General features: G+C 57.2%; 1 protein-coding gene across 15 annotated transcripts in view; it reads right to left on the bottom strand.

The window, feature by feature from the left end:
- Window positions 1–28: 28 nt before the first annotated feature.
- The window catches only part of MROH1 (maestro heat like repeat family member 1), a 63,458-nt gene continuing 36,682 nt past the window's right edge, over window positions 29–26,804 (bottom strand). For 6 of the 15 annotated variants that reach the window (XM_049853602.1, XM_049853604.1, XM_049853603.1 and 3 more), the window contains 29 exons: window positions 22,207–22,314; window positions 21,637–21,781; window positions 21,508–21,548; window positions 21,223–21,364; window positions 20,932–20,984; window positions 20,702–20,809; window positions 20,082–20,201; window positions 19,526–19,648; window positions 18,738–18,983; window positions 17,587–17,709; window positions 17,397–17,476; window positions 17,092–17,206; window positions 16,914–17,009; window positions 16,733–16,837; window positions 14,434–14,569; window positions 14,213–14,325; window positions 13,859–14,011; window positions 11,561–11,715; window positions 7,571–7,736; window positions 6,826–7,022; window positions 3,263–3,400; window positions 2,739–2,853; window positions 2,160–2,306; window positions 1,840–2,028; window positions 1,331–1,486; window positions 1,119–1,253; window positions 946–1,048; window positions 802–867; window positions 29–323 (listed from right to left, as the gene is read on the bottom strand). In XM_049853602.1, coding sequence (XP_049709559.1) covers window positions 238–323; window positions 802–867; window positions 946–1,048; window positions 1,119–1,253; window positions 1,331–1,486; window positions 1,840–2,028; window positions 2,160–2,306; window positions 2,739–2,853; window positions 3,263–3,400; window positions 6,826–7,022; window positions 7,571–7,736; window positions 11,561–11,715; window positions 13,859–14,011; window positions 14,213–14,325; window positions 14,434–14,569; window positions 16,733–16,837; window positions 16,914–17,009; window positions 17,092–17,206; window positions 17,397–17,476; window positions 17,587–17,709; window positions 18,738–18,983; window positions 19,526–19,648; window positions 20,082–20,201; window positions 20,702–20,809; window positions 20,932–20,984; window positions 21,223–21,364; window positions 21,508–21,548; window positions 21,637–21,781; window positions 22,207–22,314 — 3,660 coding nt within the window. In that variant the 3' untranslated portion in view covers window positions 29–237. Of the gene's footprint in view, window positions 324–801; window positions 868–945; window positions 1,049–1,118; window positions 1,254–1,330; window positions 1,487–1,839; window positions 2,029–2,159; window positions 2,307–2,738; window positions 3,046–3,262; window positions 3,401–4,673; window positions 6,316–6,825; window positions 7,023–7,570; window positions 7,737–11,560; window positions 11,716–13,858; window positions 14,012–14,212; window positions 14,326–14,433; window positions 14,570–16,732; window positions 16,838–16,913; window positions 17,010–17,091; window positions 17,207–17,396; window positions 17,477–17,586; window positions 17,710–18,737; window positions 18,984–19,525; window positions 19,649–20,081; window positions 20,202–20,701; window positions 20,810–20,931; window positions 20,985–21,222; window positions 21,365–21,507; window positions 21,549–21,636; window positions 21,782–22,206; window positions 22,315–26,804 lie in introns of those variants that run through there. The other 9 variants (XM_049853608.1, XM_049853607.1, XM_049853610.1 and 6 more) reach the window with 7 other exon arrangements.

Consider the following 26,804-nt stretch of genomic DNA (forward strand, 5'->3'; position numbering starts at 1 on the left):
TCGTTGCAGCCTCAGAAGACAGGCCAGGTGTCAGCCCCCCACAGCACTGCTGGGGGGCACACGGCTTTATTGAGAAATGAGAGGGCACACAGGAACTGCCATCCTCCACCTCATTCAGCCTCTCGTGTCTTCCCCACCCCAGGCAGGGGCTGCAAGGCCCCAAACCGGCTCAGGATCTGAACCAGCCCAGGTCAGGGTCCTGCTGGGGGATGGCTGTGAGGATGGGCTGGCTGGGACTCAGGCAAACTTCACCAGGCGGCCCAGTGTCTCTGCCGCCTTCATGCGCACCATGGGCACAGGGTCCTTCAGCAGGAGCTGGAGTGCTGGGTGGGGACAGAAGGCACCAGCCACGCCTGAGCCATGGGCCTCTGAGGGCCCCCACCTGACCCCCCGGGCACATTGCCACCCCAGTCCAGGGTACGCTGGTGCCTGCGCGTGGGGCCCCGCCACCCTCCAAACAGGCCTCTCTGCCGGCAGAGCTCGGGAGCCAACGGAAAGATAGTTTTTCCTTTTTTAGTGTTTTTTAAGCTCTTTTGGAACAGTTAGGAAGTTTCCGTGAATTACCAGAGACGATGAGGTCACCAATGACAGGGAAAAATCCTTGAAATCCAGGAAAATCACTTAGGCCCCCCCCCCACCCCGCCTCCCGGGTCAGCAGGGCCCAGCAGGCCGGACAGGTTGGGGATTTGTGGGCCACCCCCTGGGCTGTGGGGGGGAGGGGTGGGGGGGAGGTGGGGCAGCCCGTGTCTGGTGCCAGTGGAGGGGGCTGGCGGGCAGTTTTGGGAAGGCCCACCCGCTCACCAGCTAAGAGTTGCTCCAGGTCCACCTGATGCCGGAGCTCGCGGTCCGCATGCAGCACCAGGAAGCCTGCAGCGGGAGGTGGGCCAGGTCAGGGTGGGGAGCTCCACGGAGCCAAGGCAGGCGCGTGGGCCCCGGGGCACTCACCCGTGAACATGGGGGCGGCGGCCCGCACGTCCTCCCAGCTACTCTTGAAGTAGAACAGGCTGGTGCTTACCAGGCGACCCAGCAGGTCAGGAAAGTGGAGCATCTGCAGCAGAGGCCATCAGTCCTGGGCCTACCGCCCCAGCCCACCCAACTGCCTGGCTGCCCTGCCTCACCAGGTGTTTGCAGGTGGTGTTGAGGAATTCACCAAAGTGCAGGCCGCGGCCATCCTGCAGGTGTTTCTGGAAGGCGGCTGTTAGCTCCTCACAGGCCAGGTTGGGGCCACACATGCGCAAAGCAAACCTGCAGGCCTGGTGGGGGGCACTGTGTTGAGGCCCCCCCACTGCCCCAGCCTCCCCCTCCCACCCCACCCCGCCCAGCGGCTCACGGTGACCACAGCGGCCTGGGGGTCACACAGGTGCAGCAGCAGGGGTGCCAGTGCGCTGAGGGTCTGCTCCAGGACCACATCCTCACAGTCCCCGTGGCAGGCCTTGCTGAGGTGTCCAAAGAGGCAGATGGATGCCCGCCGGAACTCCACCTTCTCCTGGGGCGGCGAGGCGTCACCCCACACAGCCCCCATGACCAGCCAGCCCTTGCTACCCTCCCACTGTGCATGCTGTCCCCACCTGAGAACGGCAGGGACTGGGGATTCAGGGTGGAGAGGTGGTAATAGGGGACACTCAGCCCCGGGGGCAGCAGGGCCTGCCTGAAGAAGGTCCCACTGGCAGCCACGGGGGGAGTGGGTTTGGGAGAGCACCAGAGGTGCTGCCCAGTATGGGGGTCGGGAAGGAATGGTGGAGGCCACTCCTGGGAACTGGGCAGGTTTTAGGGCTCTGGGGACTGGCAGGAGCTGGCCTGGCTAGGGTCAGGATGTCTCCTCAGCCCACCCTCGCCTACACTGTCAAAGAAGGGCCGGATGCGGATGGCCACGTGCAGCAGCACCGAGCGCAGGTCCCACGGTTCCACCAGGTCCAGCAGCCTTGCCAGGCCCGCCATGGCCTCCAGGGCCACCAGACTGTGCAGGTCGTCCGCATCATCCAACCCACCAATCAGGGCTGTTACGAGCTGGGGGCCATGGGCCCGAACCTGAGAGCCGGCGCACACTCAGGGTCCTGGGGCCCTGACCTCAAGAGCTCACCCATGCCCATGCGTGGCCCTGCCACCACCCGTTCCTGGGTCTGTTTGGGTGCCCATGGCAAAGCCAGTGATGGGCCCACCTTGTCAGGGGAGCTGGAGGCCAGGTTGGCCAGCCCACGGAGCACCAGCCTCCGCACGCTGGCACACGTGTCCTTCTGCCGGGCCGCCAGGTTGACCAGCAGTGACTCCAGAAGCATCAGGTCATTCACCACGTTGCTGCTGAGCAGCTGGAGACAAAGGCGCTCTGACCCCCATGGCCCCTGTCCTGGAGGCTCCCCCATCCCTAGGGGCCCCCCAACCAGCCTCGCCCAGAGTGCCCTGGCAGTGACACCATATGGGTGCAAAGACAGGTCTACAGCCAAGGCCATGTGAGGAGCAGACAAAGCAAGCCAGCAGGGAGGCCTGTGCTGACCCCCACTTCAGGCTGTGCACCTGGGTCCTCTAGAGCTGACCCCACGTGCCCCTGGTCCCCCCGCCACGGCCCTGGGACACAATGGACAAAACCACGTCCACGAAGGCCTGTGCCCCCTGTGAGCGGCCTACCCCCACCAGGGCTGGCCTCGAGCTGCTGAGCCCGAGAAGGCTGAGACAGGGTGTATGGAGGCGTACTGCATCCTTGCCCAGCAGCTCCCTAGTGGGACTGCCCCGACGGGCCTCACCTCTGCTAAGAAGGCCGTGGAGGTGACCCGCTGGATCTCGTATGCGCTGCTCTGTGTGGAGATGAGGGCCTTCATCACCAGCGGCAGCCGGGGGCCCGCATGTTTTGCCATGGCCCTGGAGGGGGGCAGGGGTGTCAGAGGGTGTGCTGCCGTCTACCCTGCCCCATCCATGCACCTCCAGGACCTGGTGCCCCAGACCCCACCTTCATGCTGAGAGCTGTGGCAGTGGCTCCTGTCCACGAGCGCTGCCCCACCAGCTGCCAGGTCACATCCTTTTGCTCAGACACGTGCCCCACACACACACTTGCTGGGGGTGTGCAGGGATCTGATGTCCCACTGCCATCCTGGACATCCCACATGAGGCCACACCTGACCTACCACTGTGCTGAAAGGGGGCCCCAAGCTGGCCTGGTCCTTGGCTCCCACCAGCCCATGAGCATTCAGCATCTCCCCCCCTCCCTTTGGTCCTGTGCCTTCCTGGCTGTTCCCCGCTTCCTAGGCACAAGGGAGGGGGGCCTGCTTACCTGGCCAGCTGAGTGACGCCCTCCTCATGCCCCTCAGAGGTCCTCAGCAGCTCCCAGCCACCCTCCAGCTCCAGGTGCCACACCACCTCCTCGCTGCCACCCCTCAGCAGCATGGCCTGCAGCGTATCCACCGCAGAGCTGCAGGGACACCTCGCTCAGCTCCTCCTGCCCCACCCCCCAAACACACATGTGCACACGTGTCCCCCACTGTCCTGTGCCTGGTCTGGGCCAACCTTCAGGGAGCAGGCTCCAAGTACAGCTGGGAGGCCCTCGGTATACCCCCCAATGAGACCCCCCTTCTAGAGGCATAGTGAGCTGTTGTAAGAGGTGGGTATTTGACTCTGGGCACAAGTCCAAGGGGGTGCCAGCAAGGCTGGCCAGTGAATCACCCCTACCCTCCGCTGATGAGGCCAGCAGGGGGAAGAGGAGTGCCACAAGCTTAGATTGCCCTTGGGTGCTTGTTACCCTCCCTATGCCTCTGCCCCTTGCCCACCAAGGAGGGCCCTTTGCCAGCTGAGCTGTTGGCTGGGTGGGGGGCTTGCGAGGTCTCTGCCAGGTTCAGAAAACAGGCACAGGGGAGCCATCTGCCGCGGATGCCACACCCTGGGGCCTCGCACAGGTCTTGACCCTTGACCCAGGTTCTTATGCAAGTCCCAGCCTGTGTTGATTCCTCCTGGCCAGACACGGTGCCTGAGGATGCAGAGGGCTGCAGAACTCGTGTGTGGACACAAACGGGGCTTGGCTGCCAGCCGCTCCACATCAGGCAGCCCTGTGGGCAAGAGCAGTGAATGCCAGGGCCTGGGCCAGGAAGGAGAGGCAGGGCTCATCCACAGAAGCTGGCAGTGCGCTGGTGCTAGCCCCAGTGGGGACAGGGACAGCTGGGACTTCCTGGCTATTGGCCAGCAGCTTTGACTGCCTTCAAGGCTTGTAATTAAAAAAGCTGGCCAGGCACACCCTGAGTTCAACTGACTGAGCCCCCCAGGGACCTAGAGTTTGAGTGGGGCGCAAGGAAGATGGCTGTGAGGGCAAGGTCTGGGCCATAGCCAGGAGGCCCTAGGTGACAGCCCCCGGGGGAACAGTGCAGCCTGGGGGCCGCTGTGCTATCCACGTGGGCAGGAGTACAGGGCTCACGGTCAGCTGCCCTGTTGGAGATGGTGCTAACCTGGGCACCTGGAGTGGCACTGCTGCCCAGGACTGCTGGCTGAGGCAAACATCCGACAGCCAGCTCTCCTCCCAGGAGCCTTGTCCCCCATGTGTGGGCCGGCACCGCTGGTGCCCTCAGGGCCACTTCCACCGCCCGAGCCGGGACCCCTAAGAGCTCTGTTCCTGGCTCTCGGCAACCTCAGACTCTTCCACCTGCACAGGCATGTCCACTCCGAGAGGGGGCCACAGACGAACAGCAAAGAGACCCTGCTAGGCCAGGCCTGGGGTATGGGTAGGGGTGGGCTGAAGGGCAGGAGGGGCCGGCCTTCCCCCGGGGTGACTTCTGTGGGCCCCCAGACTCCCCAGAGCCCCTCTGGCTTCCTGTCGTGCCAACAAGCCAGGCCTTCCCACCCTCGCTGCCTCCCTGCAGGAGGAGCCAAGAGCCCTCCGCACAGGAAATGAGTCTGATACTGTAGCCTCTCCAGGGCCTGTCTGGAATCCAGCATCTGCCCCTCTCACAGATAAAACCCTTCCTGGCTCAGCAGCCTGTGGGCGGGGCCAGGAGAACAGCTGCCCGCCCCCTGCCCTGGGAGACCAGAGCCCAGCAGGGGCCCCGGGGGCCAAGGCATGGACAGTGGTGGGGAGTGGGTGGGTTGGGTGGCTGCTGCCCTGGGCGTAAGGGGCAAGTATGCCAGAGCCTCTGAGCAGCTCAGCGGGGTGAGGGCGTCTGGGGAGGAGAGAAGGGTGGGCATAGGGTGACAAGCTTGGTTTGGGACCTCTGAGGTCCCAAGGACTTCCACGCTGCAGAGCAGACACTGCAGGGGCCCTGCCCTGGGCAGAAGCCGGCTGCCTCCTGCAGCCCAGCGTCCTTGCTGGTGGCACTTCAGCCAGCATGGTCCTCAAGGACTGTGGGGACATCAGAGCACAGGGGTGGCAGCCACTGCCATAGGAAGTGTCAGCAGGTCCCACACTTCTGGTACTCCCCTCACCAGAGAGAAAGACTAGGAACCCCGTGATTCCAGTCGGAGAGCCTGGTTCTGGCCTGGGTGGCTGCATGAACCACAGGCAGAACTGTGCCCCTGTGGGTCGTGGGAGAGGTGGCCAGCAGGGTGAGGGGATTGGTGGGCTCCCTGTCCTGTTCCACCTACTCCGACTGCGGGGCAGGCTGCAGCCATGAATAGCCATGAACCTCAGTGTAGACTCATAATGTGTTGATAGTTCAGATTCAGGCCTCCCTTGCCAGTCCACCTCCTGCCCAGTCTTGACAGGCTTGGCGTTGATAGGGCCCACTCTCCCGGTGAATTGCCTCTGGGCCGAGACCTAGGCTCTGAAAGCATTTGTGGTAGACATGGGGCTAGGCCCTGAGAGGCTCGTCCCCCATCCACAGGCTAGAGAAGGGCAGTGGGGTGCCTGGAGGAAATGTGGGCCTGCCATGCCGGTCCCTGCTCACTCTTCCCACTTGATCTACGGAGAGCAGGGCAGGAAAGGTTACGGGTTGGTCCTGCAGTGGGGCTGCCTCTTCCCCTCACATATGTGTGCACACTCAGGCCAGATCCCAGGGTGGGCAGGGCCCATGGACGAAGGACATGTGGGGAGAGGCTGTGGAGGCCACGACTGACAGGCAAGGTATAGATGCCCTCAGCTGGTAGCACCACGTACCCACCCGCCCTGACTCCTGTCTGGGACCTGGCACCCACTCTGCAGAGACCACAGGGCCAAAGCCATGAGGTGTCTGCACAAGCAGGGATAGACTGAGCTGAGCCACACCCCATTCCCAACAGAGTTGGGAGCCAAGGGGCTGGGGGAACTGGGGGGCTGAGGAGCCAGGGCCAGAGGGTCTGGGGGACCTGGGAGCTGGGGACTGACCCAGCCATGAAGGTCTCCGCTGAGTTTCCATCTGAAGCGGGGCTCTGAGTGTAGGAAGCCAGAACTGAGTTAAGCGGCTGAGGTTCCAGCCACAGGGCGCTGCACAGAGGCTCACCTCCTGGCAATGTCCTCTGCTGTAGGACGGCCAGAGTGCCACAGGACAAGAGGCCCCACAAGGCCAAGGCCACAGCATCCCTACAGCTCTGACTTCCCATGGGAAGCAGGGCCCCTCTCCTCATCCCCCAACCAGACATGGGAGGTGAGTGAGAGGCCTGGGAGTGGGACCTGGGAGGCAGCCAAGGGGAGATCTTCACCTCCAACACAGAAAGGGTGTGCACACCCCACACACATGCACACCTACCACACACATGCACAACCATCACGCATGCATGCATACACAGGAACACACACACGTACACCCGCCACACACGAGCACACCACATGGATGCATCAGCACCCACCACACACACATGCAGACACACCACGCAGTATGCACGCACACATGCTTGTGCTGACAACCACCACCGTGGGCTGGGACCTGAGGTTTCACTTACCTGCAGGGCTCCAGGTTCCTGATGGCCGGGGGGCCACCGGAGCTCCTTCTCTCCTTGGCCTGTAGGTTCCGGGGCAGCTGGACACCCACGGTGCAGCTGATACGCAGCAGAAGTGCCACAAATAGCTCGGGGTAAAGCTCTAGCACCGCGGCCCCAGAGGCCGGAGCGGACAGGACCTCGTACAGCGCACACGTGGCCTGGTGGGGACCCATCAGACATGCCACCCCGGCCTTCTCCAGCAGCAAAGGCTGGGCCCAACAACCCCATGGACCCACTCAGCCTGTAACCCCGTTGGGAGGTCGCGTTCGTCAGGGGAGTGGGAGGAACTGCTCAGCCTGGGGCAGGGGCCACAGTGCCTGCCTCCACAGGTCAGGCCGCAGACCATCTGTTCTCGGCTCTTTGCGGGGTGGGAGGAGGAAATTTTCACAGCTGCTTTACTGCTTAAAAAGTGGCCAAGCTGGGTTTATTTTTTTTTCGCAGGATAAAACGCAAAATGATCTCCCTTGGGGACAGACACCTGAGAGGCCTTTTACGAGCCTGGCTATGGCGCTCGCAGGCCCAGCGTCCCCAGGGGCAGTGGCCAGGTGTTGGCGGGTGAGCCCAGGCTGTTGTGGGGAGGGGCCTACTAACTCCATAAGGCCAGCCCCCGCTTGGCCTCCTGGCCTATGATGACCCCAGGTGGCGTGGGCAGAGACTGAGGAGAGAGAAGGGATGGTACATGTTGGGGGCCCCTGGGTGCACTCACCGCGAGGGGCAGCAGGGTGGCCACGCGGTCAGGAGTGCTGCTCAGCAGGAAGGCCCGGCTCTCCTTGAATGGGACGTCCCTGTTCATCTTCTCCAACAGCAGCCTCAGCACCTGGGTGGTGAGGCTGGGGTCCACGGCCAGAGCCCGCCAAAGAGTGCAGGTGTGGCTGTGGCAGACGGGGGACAGTCACCTACAGGCATGCCAGCACAGCCCCACGCTGTTCAGACACACCCGCCAGACAGGGATGGGCCTCCTCTGGCCCTGGGCTCTGTGCACAGGCTGCCCTGGTGCTGAGCAGAACAGGAAGAGAAGAATGGGAAACAGGTCTGGGCCCAGATGTGGAGGCGTGAAGCAGGATGGCAGGAAGGGCCCTTCTGCAGGGGGTGGGTCCATCTCGGCTTCAGAGAGCCTATACAATTAACTTTTCAAGAGCAATGAGCACTCCATGGCCAAGAGTCAGGCACACAAAGAAACAAAGGAGGTCACGCAGATGCCACCAAGAAGAGACTGGCCCAGTGCCCTATAGACGTCAATGCCGACAGAGGAGCAGCTCTGCTTTGTGTACTTAAAGGAACAAGTGGCAGGTATCAGACTACTGGACACAGCAGATTGGAAAGGGAACAACCCAACAGCTCTTTAGACACTGGTGCCAGCCTGGATACAGCAGGAGAGAGAGACAGTGAGCAAGAAGACGGACCAGGAGAAATTACCCGAACCCAGCACTGAGATGGAACAAGGGAGAGATTCAGGGACAGACGGGAGACGGTGGGTCACAGGATGCAAAGGTCTAACACACGTCTGACTGGAATCCCAGAGGCAGGAGGGAGAGAATGAGGCAGTGGTCACAACTTGAGAGGAAAGGCTAAGAACCTTCCAGACCTGATGGACTACACTAACGCTCAGACCCGAGCAGCCAGCAGGGCCAGGCCAAATAAAGAAAAGAACTCTGCATGGACCCCAGCAAAACACCAAGAGACGCAGCAGCTTCCTGCAGTAATGGTTAGCCTTGCAGCTGCTTTCCCAAGAACAACAATTGAGCCAAAAAAGAATAAAATGTCTTTTATTCTTTTTAGGTGGATTAAGAGGAAATACTTGCCAAACTAGAATTCTAGACCCTGCAAAAATAGTATTCAAGAGTGATGGCAAAATGAAAATATTTTCAGATAAGCAAAAGTGGAGAGTTTGTCACCCACACACCCCTCACCTTAGGCAGAAGGAAAGTGACGGAAACCTGGGACCATGGACAAGGTGGGAAATATGTGGGCAACGGCACACACCCAGGACGAGGAAACACCATGTGCTGACGAGGACGTGACTACAGCACATGTGCGTGAGAGTGCTACAGTTGCCCGGCTTCCACCAGAGGATGTGCAGCCCCGTCTGCTGGAGTCGCACCAACCTGCAGCCAGGGCAGTGCCCAGAACGTCTCCCAAAAGGACCCTGAGCGAAAACCTCAGGCTTTCTGGATATCCCTTCACTGTCTCTGCCGCTGAAGCACGGAAGCAGCCGCAGGCAAGATGTAAACGGTGGGCATGGAAGCATTCCAACAAGACTTATCTGTGGACACTAAAATCTGACTTACGTATGACTTTCAACTGTCATGAGATATTACCGTTCTTTTTGATTTTTTAAAACCATTTGTAAATGTAAAATCCATCCTTGGCTCATAGGCCGCACAAAAAAATGAGGTGGGCCAGGTGTGGCCCAGGGCTGTAGTTGGCAATCCAGACCTAGAGTAATTCTGCTCCTCCATGTGTATGCAAGAGACAAACAGGCTTCTGCTCACCAAGAGGATGACCAAGAATGTCCGCAGCATCATCGTCCCTGATGGCTCTGAAGTGCAAGCCACCTAAGTGTCCAGATAAAGTGTGCAGTGCACACAGCAACACCAACACCACAGGTCCACGGGAAGGTGTGAGCAGCGGAAGTACGGCCTGCTTAAATCCATACACACCAAGTCCTGGTCTGGTGACAGGCCCAGATGGTGCGGACCTCCCAGAGGACTTGGCTGAGGGGGCACAGAGGTGAGTGGAGAGCAAAGCAAGTGGCAGCTATGTGACAAAGGACACTGGACATTAAGTGCAGAGCGATGATAAGCTTGTGGGCCAACCCAGCAAGGAGGCACAGCAGTCAGAAGCCTGGAGGCTGCGTGAGCGCCAGACTTCACACATGGGTAACTGCGCTTGCCGTCAATGTCAGAGTAGGGCAACTGCGAAAAGCAAAGAAGCAGAGGTGTACGGAGTATGAAAACAAAGGCCCCTGGATGGTGCAAATGGTTTGCACTCAGGTGGTAACCACAAGGTTGGTAGCTCAGACCCACCCAGTGGCTCCGCAGATGAAACAGGCCTGGCAATAGGCTTCCATAAAGATTCCAACCAAGGAAACTCTATTATGGCAGTTCCACTCTGTAACACCTGGGGTATCCCAAGTCACAAATCAACAATAAAAACAAATTCAACAACAAAAATGCTATAAAAACAGAGAGACTAGGTGACACCCATGGAAACAACAATCAAGAAATCAAACAAAGCACTGCATTGGGCAAATCTGCTGCAAAGGACCTCTTTAAAGTGTTGAAAAACAAAGATGTCACCTTGAAGACTAAGGTGCACATGACCCAAACCATGGTGTTTTCAATCGCCCAGATGCATGTGAAAGCTGGACAGTGAATAAGAAAGACTGAAGAACAACTGACCCCTTTGAATTGTGGTGTTGGCGAAGAATATCGAATATGCTGTGGACTTCCCAAAGAATGAACAAATCTGTCTTGGAAGAAGTACAACCAGAATGCTCCTCAGAAGCAAGGATGGCAAGAGGGCATCTTACATACTTTGGACATGTTGTCAGGAGGGTTCGGTCCCTGGAGAAGGACATGATGCTTGGTTGAGGGTCAGCAAAAAAGGGGAAGACCCTCAACGAGACGGACTGACACAGTGGCTGCAACAATGGGCTCAAGCATAACAATGATTGTAAGGATGGCATGGGACTGGGCAGTATTTCGTTCTGTGGTGCACAGGGTCGCTATGAGTCGGAACTTACTCGATGGTACCTAACAACAACAACATGTGACACTAGCAGAAAGCACAAGACAAGACATAGGACTTGAACCCAACACAGGAGCACGAGGTGCAGTGGCTCGTGCTCTGAAGGAACACCTCTGGAACCCACGGCGACAGATTGGCTGGAAGGGCGCTCCTGTGGACACACTGGGGGCATGATGCAATCAGTGCCCTAGTGGACACGAGACACCACCCACCTGGGGGGACCAAGGAGTTTAAACGTGGAGATGCCTGACAACATAGCCTCAGAACACACAGAAACAAGACCCAACAAAAGCAAAGGAAGAGACTGCACATTGCGAAAAATGTCAAGCACAGCTGCAGGGGCCAAGGGACTGCGTCCAGCACAGAGTCTCCAAGAGCTCACACTGCTGCCCAGGGCTGGCCTCCCTGGGGGACTTGGGTGCTCAGTGTGCCGACAGGCCAGGGCAAGCAGGGAGGGAGGCAGCCCAAGGAGTCAGGGGCTGCCCAAAGTCTTCAGGCAGAGGGCAAGGGGAATGAGTGGGCTGAGGGCAGGGGCAGCTGGACTGGGGGCAGCTGCAGGGAGGGCTACAAAGCACAGGCCACTGATGGGAGCTTGGGGGCTGGAGTGTGGCCATGGCTGCAGGTGACCCTTCCCTGGCAGTGTGCTGGGAAGGAGCACGCCAAGAGCCAGACATGGCCTGTGTACATTGCAATGCATCCAACGGAGAGGCCAGGGTGGCCTCATGGCTACAGAAGGGGCTTCAGGGGAGGATGGACAGGGACATCGGACCCACTGCCCACCGGGTGGCCATAAGGGAGAGCCTGGGGATGGGGTGGGCTGAACCAAGAGCACCTGATCCCCGGGCCCTGCTCTCCATGTGACTGTCACACCACACTTGGCTCAAGGTTTCCATGAAAAAAGGGGGGGCAAGAGAGGGCCTGGTGTCAAGCAGAGGTGAAACGGTACCTGTCAAAGGGCAGAGGGCTGCCCAGCAGGCTGGACACAACAGCAGCGCGGTGTTGGGAGGCCAGCAGATACACGCTGTGCTGGGCAGCCTTCAAGACGTGCTCCTCCTGGGTCCCCTGAAGCTTGGAGCGCAGCATGCTTATGATCTCGGGCACCTGCATGGGGCACACAATGGGCCATGTGGTCAGGATGTAGCCTCACCTGCCCCGATGGCCCAAGGCCCCCCCAGGTGGGACTTGCACTGGCCTACCAACAGCCCCCACATGGCCTTCCTGCACTGACGCAAGCTGGGGGCAGAGAGGACAGAGGGGACTGCTGCCTGGCTGAAACCGTATCTCAAGGGACAATAAAATGCAAGGTACAGAATAGGACAGAGTGAAGCCCAGGTCGCCCAACTCAGCTGGCCCCGGCTCTGCAGGGACTTGACAGCCACACTCTCGTGGGTACCCCGTGCCTGTGGGGGTGCTGGCCTGGACTCTACCACAGGGAGCCCAACCACCAAGGCCACACAACTGGGAAATGCCAAGGTCTGGGGTGAAAACTGCCAAGATGGTGTCTGAGGTGTCTGACTTCCCCTTCTCTCTTGAAGGATATTTTCACTGGGTATAGAGTCACTATGAGTTGGAATTGACTCAACGGCAACTTTTTTTTTTTTTTTAAATAGGATTTGGGTTGACGGTTCTTCTCTTCCAGCACTTGAAAAATGTATGCTCTTCCTTGGGGCCTCCTTGGCTTCTGATAAGAAATCCACCATCATTTGAATTGCTTTCCCCTTACCAATAAGGTATTCTCTTCACTGTTTCAAGGTTTTTCTTTCTCTTTACTTCCTAGAAGTCTGACTATGAGATGTCTTGTGGTAGATTTCTTTGAGTTGATCCTGTTTGGGATTCATTCAGCTTTTTCAATCAGTAGGTTATGTCTTTTGAGAAATGTGAGAAATGTCTAATATTTTTTCAGCCACACATTCTTTTTTCTCATTCTCCCTGGGACTCTGATAAGACGCACGTTAGATTTTTTGTTGTTGGCCACGGGTCCCTGGGGCCCTGTTCATGTTGTTATTTTTCTATTGTTCAGATTGTGTACTTTCTATTGTTCTATTTTCCATTTCACTGATTCTTTCTTTAGTCCTCGGTTCTGTTTTAATAGTAGTTTTAATTTGTGTTGCTGTATGTCTCAGTTCTGCTCTATTCCCATACTATGACTTTCTAATTTCTCATGTTTCCAGCCTGCTCGTTGAAGCATTTTTACGACGACTGCTTCGAGTCCTTATCAGACAGCCCCATCATCCGAGGCGTCTTGGTGTTGGTATCGGTTGATAGTATTTCTCATTCAAGTTGACACTTTGCTGGTTCTCGGTATGATAACACAAGGTGGACCCACCGCATGTCCCCCTTACATAACTGCCGAACAGGCCACACCGCCTGTGCCACCCTCTGGGACATCACCGGGAGGCCCTTGCAATAAGCTCCCCTTTCTGCTTCTGTGCTTAGATTCAGCACGAGTTCCCTCCTACTAACAGAGATCAGGTGCCTTTCCTGGCCACCTGCCAGCAGCATATGCACACCCACTCTGCAGCCCCCAGCCTCAGAACCTCTACCCAACCGCAAACAGGCTCAGTCACCACTCCCCACCACGTGGGACTCAGAGGAGGTGAAGCACCTGTTTGGGAATCACTACTGCATGGTGCCAAGGCACAGGCCAAGTGAGGGGCAGCGTGGAGACCCTCACCCCACATGGACCTGACATGGTGGGCATAGGAACCCTGTGGTTCTGCACTGCATCCACACTGAGTGTTGCGAGCAGCCAGCTCAGCAACACCAGCTCCTGGCAGGATTGCTACATTCTGGCAGTTTCTCCTCTCTCTTGCCCCCTTAGTTCCTTAGCAGAGCTGCTTTTGCCAGACCCTAACCTCTGTCTTCAGACAAGCGAAAGATTTGTTCATATCAGGCCCTCGGGGCAAGGGAGCAGGGCAGGGAGGGTCAAATCCCAGCAAGGTCTGGAAGGATCGCTCCCCCATCAGGTCTTTCCCAGCCTGCATTTCAGTACTAAGTAGGACAGTAGGATACTTTCATTGTTCCTAAAAGCCCTGTGCTTCACCCAGTCATCCTTGTCATCTCTCTGAACTAAATCTTATTATTCAATGGACTCCGGCCCTCACCCACCACATCACCCCTCCAGCCCATCCAGCCCCACTCTGGCCCACTCTGGCCTGGCTCCATGCCACTCTGCCCCACTGCCTCAGTCCCTGCCCTTCACCCCAGCCCTGCCCCCTCAGGCCTCCCCCGTCCCCCGACCTGCCTTCTCCAGTAGAACCCCGCCACGCTCCTTCAGCAGACAGTTGATCATGACGGTGGCCGCATGGGAGCAGTTCTTGTCGGGATCCCCCAGAGCTTCAAATATAGTGAGCAGGAGGCTGATGAGCTGATCCGGTGGGAGGCGTTTCCCAATGATCTGAGAGGAGACAGTGGTGTCACAGACAGGGGAGATGAGCAGGTGATGCCCTCCTAGGCCTCAGTGAGATGGACATCGGGTCAGCACCCCCGATACATGCCTCCCTCCACACAGGATCCCTGCACTCTGGCCCAGTGCGCTCACAGGACAGTGAAGTGATGCTGGCCAGGTAGCCCCCTCCCCATGTGGAGCCCACAGCACCTGGGCAATGCTGTGGCAGGTGTGGAAGAGCACAGAGAGGTCGGGGTGCACAAGGCTGTCTCTGAGGGCCAGGAGCTGCTCGGCCACGTCGTCTCGGTAGTCCCGGGCAAAGCCTGCAGAGACAGAAGGGCCAGGGTTACTGAGGCCACCAGCTGCCTACCTGTCACCCACCAGCCCACTACCCTGGGGGATCCATGGACCTCACCCACCCAGGGGCTCACCTTCATAGCCCAGCTGGAGGTAGAGCAGCGAGTAGATGCAGCCCACGGCCTCTTGGCGGGTAGCTGGCCATAGGTCAGCACATCGCGGGGAGAAGAGGCCGACAAGGAGGCCCAGGTTGTGGAAGGGCACCAGTGCCTAGGACAATGGAGGCCAAAGGGAGGAGCTGGGCTGTGTGAGCACTCATGGGAGGCGGCACCAGCCTGCATCCCCCAACCCGTGGGAACCATCTGCTAGGCGAGGAAAGTCAGGCCAGCAACAGCCAGTGGCTGGAACGCAGCCCTGGGCTTCCTGATACCTGCATGCCCTACCTCCAGGATTGCCTGCCACATCACACCCCACCCTCCACACCCCACCACACCATGCCCCACGCTCCACACAGGCTCCCGCCCCTCAACTCTGACCACAACCAGCTACCTGTGCCCCTCAGAAGGGAACCTTCACCCTTGACCTTGGGGACAAGGATGAGGAGGAGGGCGAGGCTGCAGGTCACAGGCAGAGGCCTGGCCGGCATGCAAGAGCAGCCCCCCACCCAGTGCAGCAGAGTTGGGGTGCCCAGAACACAGGGGGAGGGCACAGACCAGGCTCGATCGCCACCCTGGGAAGTCCCCTCCCCAGAAGGCAGATCCTGGTGTGGAGGATGAGGGAAGGGGCTGTGCAACAGGAAAAGGCTGGATCCCACCCTTTTAAGCCTTTCCAGAGCCTCAGGTCCTGCCCCTTCCCCACCTTCCTGACAACAACCTTACTCCTTGCAGTAGGTCCTGTGACACATGTCCAGAACCCCCCAGCCCAAGCCTTCTTGCCTCACCCCATGTCCCCTGCAGCACCCAAGAGTGCCCAGCCCACCCTTCTCAAGCCCCTTCAAGGAAGCAATGACCACGTTTTGGCCATGTCCCAAAAGTCGCCAACGAAGAGAAAGTGGTTCAAGTCGGGAGGGAAAGGCTGGGGCTCCCATCTTCACGGGATGGGCGCGTGCCACCAGCACCAGAACAAACTCTGAAGAACGGGCCGTGCGAGGCTGGGAGCAGGAAGGGCTGCGAAGGGACACACAAGGTGCAGCCACAGGGAGACCAGAGCACGGATCCGCCTGTGTAGGCACTAAAGGTTTGGTTCATTTGAAAAAAACAAAACACCAGGGGGAAAAGTGTGCAGCCATTCTGACAAATGACAAAAGATCCTTATAGTCTCTGTTCCTGACAAAAGTCCTCATTAAGACAGACAGATGCTTCCAGAACATGATAAAAAACTAAACACTGCCACGGAAATCAAGCACTATGCTGAGCAGTGACGCTCCAAGGCCCAGTGCTGCTGCTGCCTCATTGGTCTTTGCTCTGGAGGCACCAGATGGCAGGAGGACCTGAGGTGTGAACATACCGGGAAAAGAGGCAAAATAATTTTGTTATCAGCATTTGCAAATGATCTGACGACACCAAAAAAGCACAAGAGTTAAGCAGACTAAGAAAACCATCAGAAACAACAAAAGAGTTCACAAACTACCCAGAGTATAATTATCCAAAAACCCACAGTTCTCCTATACACCAGCAATGACCCATCACAAAGTGGAAGAAAAACTACACTGCCAACAAGGCTCTAGCCAGACCCTGAACCCAAAGCCAGGGCACGTGAAGGAGACCGGACGTTGCTTCTGAGGAACCTAAAGGTGATGTGCCTCATTATTCAAGCGGGTTTCTCATTCAAGGATGCTGCTGCCCAACAAACTGGTCCATCGGGTCAACGCGATCCTCAACAGCATCGCACAGGAACGCCCATGTCTGTTTCAAAATCACCCCAACTAATGACCTCGTAGGAGCCACAGAAAATTCTGCAAAAGCATAGCATTACGCGATTGCTCTTAGCAAATAGTGAAGTGCGTGTAACGCAAGTGCGGTTGTCAAACAAGCTCCCACCCCATGCTGGGCACCCAGCCCCTGCCTTTGCCCCAATGGCTACTTCTGCCTGGAGTGCCCTGGCTCTGCTGCTTTCAGACCCAATCCCCCATCACCTCTGGCCCCAGTTTGGGGAACACAGCACACGTATCATCCCATTAGCCCTGAGCCCGTGTCTGCCTGGGGTGATTTCTGCCCCTGCATGTCCTCGACCATTCTCTCCAGAAAGAGGGTTCTAGGCCAGGGCAGGTGTGCTGGGCCTGGAATAGCACAAGAACCATGAGAGGGAGGCTGGTGGGCAGGTCACAAGCAGAGGTGCAGCAGGTGGGCCATGGAGGATGGGTCACGGGTTGGGGTGTGGCGGGCGGGCCAGGCCACAGGTCGGGGTGTGGCGGGTGGGGTGGCCCGTACTCACACTGACGTGTAGGTGCTCCAGAAAGTAGCGCAGCAGGCAGGCGCTGACCCCTAGCGCACGCTCCCGCTCGTGGCTGCGGGGTGACTTGATCCATGGGTTCAGGTGCTGGGGAAGAGGGGGGCTGCACCACAGGCTGCAGGGGCTGGCTGAGGGCAGGACGCAGGGCGAGGGTGTTGTATACCTCCACCATGATCTGCAGGCCCTGAGGGGTCATGTTCCGATGCAGGAGACTCGTCAGCAGGTCCTCCAGGGCGTGGACCGTGTCCAAGTACAGGGCCTGGAAGAGGAGCATGAGGCCACCACCTCCCCTGAGTGACCTGCTTGTGGCACAGGGCATGCGGGCAGCAGGGGATGCACACCTTGCGGTCGCTGGCATCCTCGCCTTCGGGCTCCGGCAGCAAGGCCATGACGCTGTGCAGGCAGCCATGGGTCACCTCTGCCCGCATCTGCTCTTCTAGCGGTGGCTCCAGGGAGCTGAGCAGCCAGTCAAGGGGCAACCAGGGCAGTCCCCAAGTGGATCAGCACAGTGCCCCATGTGCTCGCAGGCACTCCAGGCCCAAGACAGCACCCCACTCCCCAGAGTGGACACGTAGTCACGTGCCAACACACCTCCACACAGACTGGCACACACACGTTTGCGCATGAACAAGGAAGGAGAGGATACACCAGCAGTGTGCACGCCACCATGGCCATCTTCCGCAGCGGTGTCCTCAGGGAGTCCAGGGGCTCTGCCCGGATGAACTCCTACCCAGGCAGCACCCAGCTCAGCACCCGGGGGCCCAGCTGCCTTCCCACGTTGACCTCCCCCTGTGCTGCCCATTGTGTGCTGTGCTGTCCCAAATGTTCCCGCTCACCATCATGTGTGCCACCAGCTCTGCTTTCCATGAGAAATGGAAGGCGCCAGCCTGCGCACTGCCACAGATGGCCTGGCTGACCATGCAGACACTCTGGACGAGGCACAGCTTCAAGGCCGGGTCCTGGGGAGACAGTGCGCTGCAGGGGCCCACCCCACCCCTAACCAGCCTCTACCTAAACAGTGGCACCCCAGAGCAGCAGCAGAGCCCGGAAACGGTCCCCCCCCCATTCTGAAAGAAACCCGAGACAGCGCCCACACTCCGAAGCTAGCCACGGCCCTGTAGCCTGCCGCCACTCCCCTGCCCAAAGCCACACGTGGACAGAGAACTGCATGGGATGTCCTGGCTCTGCTGCCCGCACCACAGGGCCTGGGACTCAACCTTGGGCTCTACCCCGTGGCCAGAGGGGCCCCCTCCGCTGCCTCCCACCTCCCCTCGCGGGGAGTGGAAAGGCACCCCCTCCATGCTGCCGACAGGCCCTGTGAGGTCAGAAAAGGAACAGGGGACAGCTCTCCTGAGGGTATGAGTGAGCCGGCCTGTGGCAGCCCGGGGTCCAGAGGCAGCGGCCTTGTGTGCCACGGGGGAAGAGGGAGAGGGGCTCCCGTTCTGATAGGTTCAAGAACAGGGGCGCATCTCAGAGCAGGTGGTGTGGCTGTTTCTCTCACTCCCCGCCAACACGGGAGTCCCAGGAAGGGCTGCTTTTCAAGAGAAGGACTCCACCCCCAACGTGGGTCTCCGGTCACTCGCGGAGGCTGTGCCCCATCAAGTTAGTGCCAAAGAAAGTCCAGAAAAAGGAAACACGTTAGCGAGGCCAGGAGACGTCGGCCCTGGCTGGGGACAGACAGCCAGCCAGCAGGCGCTGGGGGCAGAGCCAGAGGGGACAGCTGTGCTGTGGCCGTGAGGTAGGTCGGCCGCTGGGCTCCCCATAGGCCTGCGGGCAGCAGCCCCCATCTCCTCCCCACGCCAAGGGGAGGGGTTGCTCCTGAGGACACAGGGACAGTGCTGGGCCCTGCAGTGGTATTCTAGAACGTTCCTGTGGGCTGGGACCAGAGGCCCCAGTGTGCCCGTCTGGCTTCTGCCCTGCAGCCCCCAACCAAGCAGAGGAGGAGAGAGCCTGAAAGCAGAGTCACGCTCGGCTCTGAGCACTGTACCTTGGTTTCTACTTTTATCCCCAGAACCTGAACAACAGAAAGCAAGAGAGTCACAAGACGAGGCCCATGTGAGTGCCCCCAGGGCGGGGACCGGCCCACCTTGGTGCTGAAGTACTGGAACATGTTCCGCAGGATATCTGCCTCCACCCGGGCCAGCACCAGCTCGCGGGGCGCCTGCGCAGCCACGTGCCCGTAGCACAGGATCAGGGTGCCCTTCACCTTCTCCACCTCGCTCTCGCTCCGATCCTGGGTCAGTGAAGGGCACAACTCTGATTATACAAATGCCCTCCACCAAGGCAGGCGTCGGGGCTCTAACTAGCAAGTCCTTCCAGGGAAGAAGGGCCAGAGTCGGTCAATGACGGCAAAAGCACCGCTGACCACAGGGATACTGCCCAGCCGGGCCTGGGGACAAAGGGGGACGGGTGAGCAGAACAAGACCAAGGGGACATATATGGCCTCTGCTATCCCTTCTTCTTTAATGGTGCCTGGCTCCAAATATGCTTAGTAGCCATGGCCACCAGGGGGCAGAGCAGATTCCAAAACGCTTGGTAGGCAGTCCCAAGGCTTGCTCACTGGCTTGCTCAGTCCTGCCCTCCTCTGCTTGGGAGGAGCCCACACTTGGGCTGGGCCTAGGCGTCCGGCGGGACCACGTTGCTGAGAGAAACAGAGTTGTCCCAAGGGGCACTACACCCTCCCCTGATGCCACAGGGACACAGATCACAGATCTGGACCGGGCATGTCCCTGGGTCCCCCACCCCACCCCACCCCCACCTGCCTGCCCTCCATACCTTGAAAATGCTCAAGATGCCGACGGACTTCCTGAACACGTCAGACCTTACAAAGTCCTCCAGCTGGGCCAGGGCATCGTCCAGGTGTGAAATAGCACAGATGCCGAAGCAGCAGGCCAGGCCCTGGGGGTCACACAGGGGCTTGCAAGGTGAGGGCCTCCCACACACAGGCCTGGGGACATCTGGCCAAAGGGTGGGAGGGGCACAAAGGACAGCACTGCGCCCCACTTCTGCCCAGAGGCTTCTCCTGGACCTGAGCCTGCGGCGAGGGCCTGGTGGGCCTGCCATTGACTCAGGAGCAGAGCTGGCCTCCCAGGAGGGGCCTGTTGCTGCACAAGGCACTGGTCTCAGGGTAGGAGGCAGGGCAGGCCAGCCTGGAGGAAGATGCCTGACAAGCAGGGGAGGGGCCTGGGCTGGCCCTGAGAGCAGCGTGTCAGGGGTACACACACATGCACAGGGTTCGCATGCACACACATATGTGCACGTGTGCGCATGATGTGCAAACACTGCCCCCACACACACGTCCAGACTGCACACACAGTGGCTCTTGGGGCACCTCGTGCTCCGCCTCCTCCTGGTATCTGGCCGTCTCCAGCAGCTCTTGAAGGTGTTTCCTCACCACCTCCTTACTGGATACAGCACCCAAGGTGGTCCCTATGCATTTATACAGGAAGTTCTGGAACAGAGCACAGAGCACGGGGGCATTCACTCCAGAGTGGAGAGATGCACGGGAGCCACAGCCCTGCCAATAATGCCCTGGCTGACCCAGAGAAGGCTGTGCCGGACGCCGGGGCCACCAGAGTGGGAGCTCAGGCACCAAGTGACAGGACATCAGGGCTGGGGGGACAAGGGGCAGTGTGCTTGGAGAAAACACCAGCTGAGCCATAGCAGGACCCTGAGCTGGTGCAAACGTGGCCCAGCAAAGGCACGAAGAAGTCACGGCCAGCAGCGCCAGAGGAGGGAGAGGCTGCACCATTCAACTGGTCCCAAGCCAGACTGCCCGGGTCAGGCCCTGGCTCCAGTGTTTGCTCCCTGGGTGGTGCAGGCTGCTGACCCCTGACCTGTCATGGAACAGGGCCCAGTGCACAGGCCGTACCTCTTGGGGTGCCCCGTTGTAGCAGGGTAGCTGACCCCCAACCTGCAATGGAAGGGGCCTGGCACTCAGGACCCACGCACCTTCTCCTGGGGCATCCCGTTGTAGCAGGGCAGCTGCTTGCACATCTCCAGGCTCAGCTGGGAGACCCATGTGTTGTCAGACACGACGGCCAGAGTGTCCCTCAGGAACTGTGAGCGAGAAGAGATGCCACTGGGGATGGAGTATGTCCAGGGGAGAGGGCACCACAGACCCCTAGTATCTGCGGGCTCTGTGCTGGGACAGGCTACCCTGCCTTCCCTTCGTTTCTCACCATCAAAAGCTTTTCCTCCCATTCCTTCCGCGACAGGGTTTCCTCGGTGCATTCTGGGAGGAGCAGAAACCCAGTCGGCCTGGGCCTGGCCATGCAGGCCTACCCCATACACACAGGTGTGGCCTCGGCAACCCAGCAGCCAGTACCTGCCCTACCTGCCCAGGTGACCAGGCCTAGAGCTGGGCCACTTCCCACAATGTAACTGCACTGGGAGCGCCATCCTGACCTACCACAGAGGCTGCTCCTCCCATCAACCAGACCCCAGCCCCCCGCGGGGCTGCGGGGCCTCACCGTCCAGGTGCTGCACCAGCCGGGGGATAGTCGTCTCCCACCTCGGGCCCAGCAGAGGGTGGATGTGTTGATGAAGGACGTGCAGCAGCCGCAGTGAGGCCGCACCACGGCCATCCCCCACATAGGGGTCAGAGGACACGACCTGCAGGGGGTGGCGGTGAGAAGCAGGCTGGCTGGAGGAGGCATGCTTGGCTGCACACAGCTCCCCCCAGGTGGCCGCCAGAACTGAGCAGCAGGGGAGCGCCCCCCCCACCTCCTGGGACCCAGAACCAGGGCAGCGCTCACCAGCAGTCTGGCAGTTATGGCATAGGGTGACGGGAGGTTCGCTGAAACGAGAGCACAAGGGCGCCGTCACACGGGGAAGCCATGCCCCAGACTCCCAGACCCCTCGGCGCCAGGCAGGACGGCACACACCGCTGGCCTCGTACTGGCTGAGGAAGGCGTCGGCCCCAGCCTCCTGCCTCTTCAGGGCCAGATGTGCCAGGCTCCGGCAGAGTGGGGTCAGCGCTCCGGTGAACTGCACGGGTGTGAGGAACTCGAGCAGGTACGGCCAGAGCACCTGGGGGCAGAGTGCCTGGTCTGCGGGCGGTGGTCCCCAGTGGGCAGGGGAGCCCGGACAGGCCCGGAGAGGCAGCGCCCACAGGAGACACGTGGGGGCCTGGACCGCTCTGGAGGCCAGTCTGTCCCATGTGTGCCCATCCCTGCTCCAGGCTCAGGAAGGGCTGGGCAGACTCTCTGCTTGTCCTGCTAAGAGCAATAAGCTGCGAGGGCCCCAGGAAGGGCTGCCCACTGCCGCCCTTTATGGTCAACTTGACCAGGGTTGGAGGGAGAATGGTCCGTCACAGAGCAGGTGTGACCCCACATGGGCAAGGGCTCAGAGGAGGGTGGGGGGGACCCTGTGCTGAGGGCTCTACTCGGGGGCACAGCCAGAACGGGGTACTCCCCGACAGGCTGGGGGTGGGCTGGCGGGGGCCACGCACTCACGTCGCTCATCCTGTCCACAGTGGTGCTGATGAGGTAGAGGGTGCTGATGCTGATCGCGCGTACGCTGTCCGCAGGCAGGTCCTCACTGCCCAGGCCCTGCCTCTTGGGCTGGGGGCAAAAGTGTGTGTGGGTGGCCGCAGGGCAACCTGCCCTCTTATGTATGATTCACCAGCAGGGCCAGGCACTCCGCCGCAAGGCACCATCCGGCCCCTGCCAGCCTCAGACTGAAACCCCACCCTGCGCTGTGGCCACCCTGAAGGCAGGTGCTGGCTCAGTGCTGGTCTGCAAAGTGAAGGACACCAAGCACTCCTGTCAGCAGTGGTGCGCCAAGTCCTCCGTCTACTGACATGGGAGGCACAGATAATGTGGAAAACGGCACCACAGAAGAGCTGCTGCATTCCTACCACCAACTGTCTACCGCAGCAGCCTCGGGAGGTAAGTGGCCACTCCCAGCAGCGGCTGTGGTCCCCTCACCCACGGAGTTAAGGCCCCAAAACCTGGATCCGGGAGACTTCTCTGCAAGGGTGTCATAAAGTGTGTCACAAAAAAAAGATGCATCAGGTCCTAACCCCGGTACCTGTGAGCGTGGCCCTGTCTAGAAACCAGGTCTTTGAAGATGTGGTCAGCTAGGTTAACACGAGATCACACTGGAGTAGGGCGGATGCTATTCTCACTGAGTGGTACCCTCATAAAAGAGGAGAAGGGACGCAGACACACACAGACGGAAGACAGCCAGACGTGTGAAGACGCCTCTACTAACCAAGGAACCCCTGGGGCCACCAGAAACCAGAGACAAGGAAGGCTCCCCCCCTAGGGCCAATAGAGAGCGTGGTCCTGCCGGTGCCCTGAACTCAGACTCCCAGCCTCCAGAACGGAAAGACAACGAATTTCTGTTCTCAGAAGTCACCCAGTGTGTGGTATGCGTTGCAGCAGCCACAGGAAGCACATACACAGGGTGCTCTGAACACCAAAAGGCAAAAACTGAAACTACAGAGAGAAACTGCAAAACCACAGAGATTGTGGGAAAATTTCACACATCTCCCCTGGAAACCAAAGGTCGAAGCAAAGAAATAATCGACATCAAGGCCTTGAACAACAACTTTTAAGCATGCTCTAAAATACAGATAGAACTTTACACCAAACGCACTCAAACAATTTTTAAAACCTGATCATCTGTTAGGTTGAAAAGGAAATCTCAGCAGACACTCAAAAGCAGAAATCATCCTGGCCAAATTCAGTGTATACAATGCAATAAAATCACAAACCCGCAAATGGAAAGATGAACATGTTTAAACACCCTAAAAAATACATTTGGGTTAACAAAGAAATCCAAGAGAAAATGCAAACTACCTGATAAAGAACATCGAGAGGACCCAGACGCCAAGGCCACCGGACACACACACAGGCCAAGAACGAGTGCTTAGCCTCATAAACATACTATAAATGGGAAAATGGGAGCAATATGAAGCAAGAACAAGAAAAACACTCCAGGAATATTATGTGAATAATTATAACAGTTAAAATAAAGAATTCGATTCAGGAAATTAATAGTTAAATGGATATATTTTCACTTAAAGCACAATAAAAGTTTAAAAAAAAAATAGTAAATGGATATAGCCAAGGAAGAAATTACCAACTTTGAAGAATAGATTGAAGAAGCCTGCAAGGAGAGAGAAAGAACAGAAATTTTAAAAGAACGAGAAAAAAGAAGCCTACGAGATGTAGAGGGCAAACACTGACAGACAACAGAAGGGCCAGCATCAGAGACGACAGAGAACAGGGAGCGTTTATAGAAATGACAGAGATGAAAGTCCCAGAAATGAGGGATAACAACCTCTCATCTGAAAAGGGCCCACGGTACTGGGCAGGGAAGCCTGAGGTGGGCCTAGGCGACTTTTTGTGCCAAGAAGTATGGGAGCATGCAAAGGACGGTGGGGACCCGTCGAGAGGACACAGGGTAGAAAGGGCAGGTGTCACGTGACGGGGACTGAGTTTCTGTTGCAGTGATGGTGACTGTAATTAATGCCACTGAGTTGTACCTGCAAAAAACGTTGAAACAGTAAATGTTCTATTATATATATTTTACCACAATAATAAAAAAAAAGGACACAGGAGCCAGCATAAAGGGGCTTCCACTGGCCAAATCTGGGACAGCTTGAGCACCAAAACCAACGGCAGTAATGGGTACAGACCACTGCATGAGGTAGGAGCCCAAGGTCCACACTGAGGCATGCATACGATTGTGTGAACATAAGGACACGTGAACACAGGAACATGTGAGTTATAAACAGAAATGTGTGAATGCATGAACATAGTAACAAGTGAGTAGGTAAATGTCCATATGAATGTGTGAACGTGCGACCGCGTGAGCGTATGAACATGAGAACATGTCTGTATGAACATATGAACGTGAGCATATGGATACAGCAACATGTGAACTTTTAGAAATACGAATATATGATTGCATGAACGTACAAATATGAGTTATAAACATACGAACAGGAGTTATGAACTGTGAAAGTATGAACACACGAACATGCATGAACACATGACTATGCAAATATGAACGTGTGATTGTATGAACACATAAATCTGTGAGTTATGAACATGAGTGTATGAACGTGTGAACGCATGAACGTGCGCCCGTGTGGACGCAGGAACGTGCGCCCGTGTGGACGCAGGAATGTGTATACGAACATATGAATGTGTGCATGTACAAACATACAACTTTATTACAGCAGAGTTCCGAAGAATAAACAAAGACAAATTAATGGAGTTAAGGAATCACCAGTCGATGTTAAAACTAGTGGGTAAAAGTTTGATGAGCAAGAAGATGTTGACTGAGTCTCAAAGCAACTCCCTACAAACGACTTCTTAATGACCAGGGAATTGGCGGTAACTCCCTAGAGCAGAGGCCAAGCCCCAGCAAGCAATCAGAGCCAGCAGCACCACTACCCTAACAGCCCAGACCACCAGCCTCTCACGTGAGGCACTGGAGGACACACGGCATTCCCGGCAGAAACACCAGAATCTCACCACCTGTAAACACCAACCAGACCCCAACAGAGGGAGAGTCTGCAAAACAGCCTTTCCGAACTCTAAAAGATATCAAGGTCCAGAAGCACAAAGAAAGGAGGCTAAAGAAACGTAACAACTAAATACAATGCATGACTCTGGACTGGATCCTGGACAAGGAAGTAGCTACCAAGGATGTAACTGAGACGCTGCTGAGATAAGAACATGGACTACGGATTAGTCACACTAAAGTAACAGTCCGTGTGTACAGTCGCCGTTTATGTTGGTGAAAGTAGGTACTTGCAATGAAGAAGTTGTTGGTCTTGCAAAATTCTGTCATTCCATCTCCAGCATCGTTTCTATCACCAAAGCCATATTTTCCAAATACTGGTCCTTCTTCTTTGTTTCCAACTTTTGCATTAAAATCACCAGTAATTATCAATGCATCTTGATTGCATGTTCGATCAATTTCAGGCTGCAGCAGCTGATAAAAATCTATTTCTTCATCTTTGGCCCTAGAGGTTGGTGCGTATATTTGAATAATAGTCGTATTAACTGGTCTTCCTTGTAGGTGTATAGATATTATCCTATCACTGACAGTGTTGTACTTCAGAATAGATCTTGAAATGTTCTTTTTGACAATGAATGCAACACCATTCCTCCTCAAATTGTCGTTCCCAGCATAGTAGACCATATGATTATCCGATTCAAAATGGCCACCAGTCCATTTCAGCTCACTAATGCCTAGGATATCGATGTTTATGCATTCCATTTCATTTTTGATGATTGCCAATTTGCCTAGATTCATACTTTGTACATTCCAGGCTCCTATTAGTAATGGATGTTTGCAGCTGTTTCTTCTCATTTTGAGTCATGCCACGTCAGCAAATGAAGGTCCCGGAAGCTTTACTCCACCCATGTCATTAAGGTCGACTCTACTTTGAGGAGTCAGCTCTTCCCCAGTCATCTTTTGAGTGCCTTCCGACCTGAGGGGCTCATCTTCCAGCACTATATCAGACAATGTTCCACTGCTATTCATAAGGTTTTCACTGCCTAATGTTTTCAGATGTAGACTGCCGGGTCCTTCTTCCTAGTCTCTCTTAGTCTGGAAGCTCAGCTAAAACCTGTCCTCCATGGGTGACCCTGCTGGTATCTGAATACCGGTGACATAGCTTCCAGCATCACAGCAACACCCAAGCCCCCACAGTACGACAACCTGACACACGGACCTCGCCAGATGGAATACACAGAAATCAAATCGACTACATCTGTGGAAAGAGGCAATGGAAAAGCTCGATATCATCAGTTAGAACAACGCCAGGGGCCGGCTGTGGAACAGCAAATTCAAGCTGAAACTGAAGAAAATCAGAGCAAGTCCACGAGAGCCAAAATATGACCTTAAGTATATCCCACCTGAATTTAGAGACCATCTGAAGAACAGATTTGATGCACTGATCACTGGTGACCGAAGACCAGACGAGTTGTGGAATGACATCAAGGACATCATCCATGAAGAAAGCAAGAGGTCATGGAAAAGACAGGAAAGAAAGAAAAGACCAAGATGGATGTTAGAGGAAACTCTG

This window comes from Elephas maximus, chromosome 15 (genome assembly GCF_024166365.1).
Source record: "Elephas maximus indicus isolate mEleMax1 chromosome 15, mEleMax1 primary haplotype, whole genome shotgun sequence".
NCBI lineage: Eukaryota > Metazoa > Chordata > Mammalia > Proboscidea > Elephantidae > Elephas > Elephas maximus.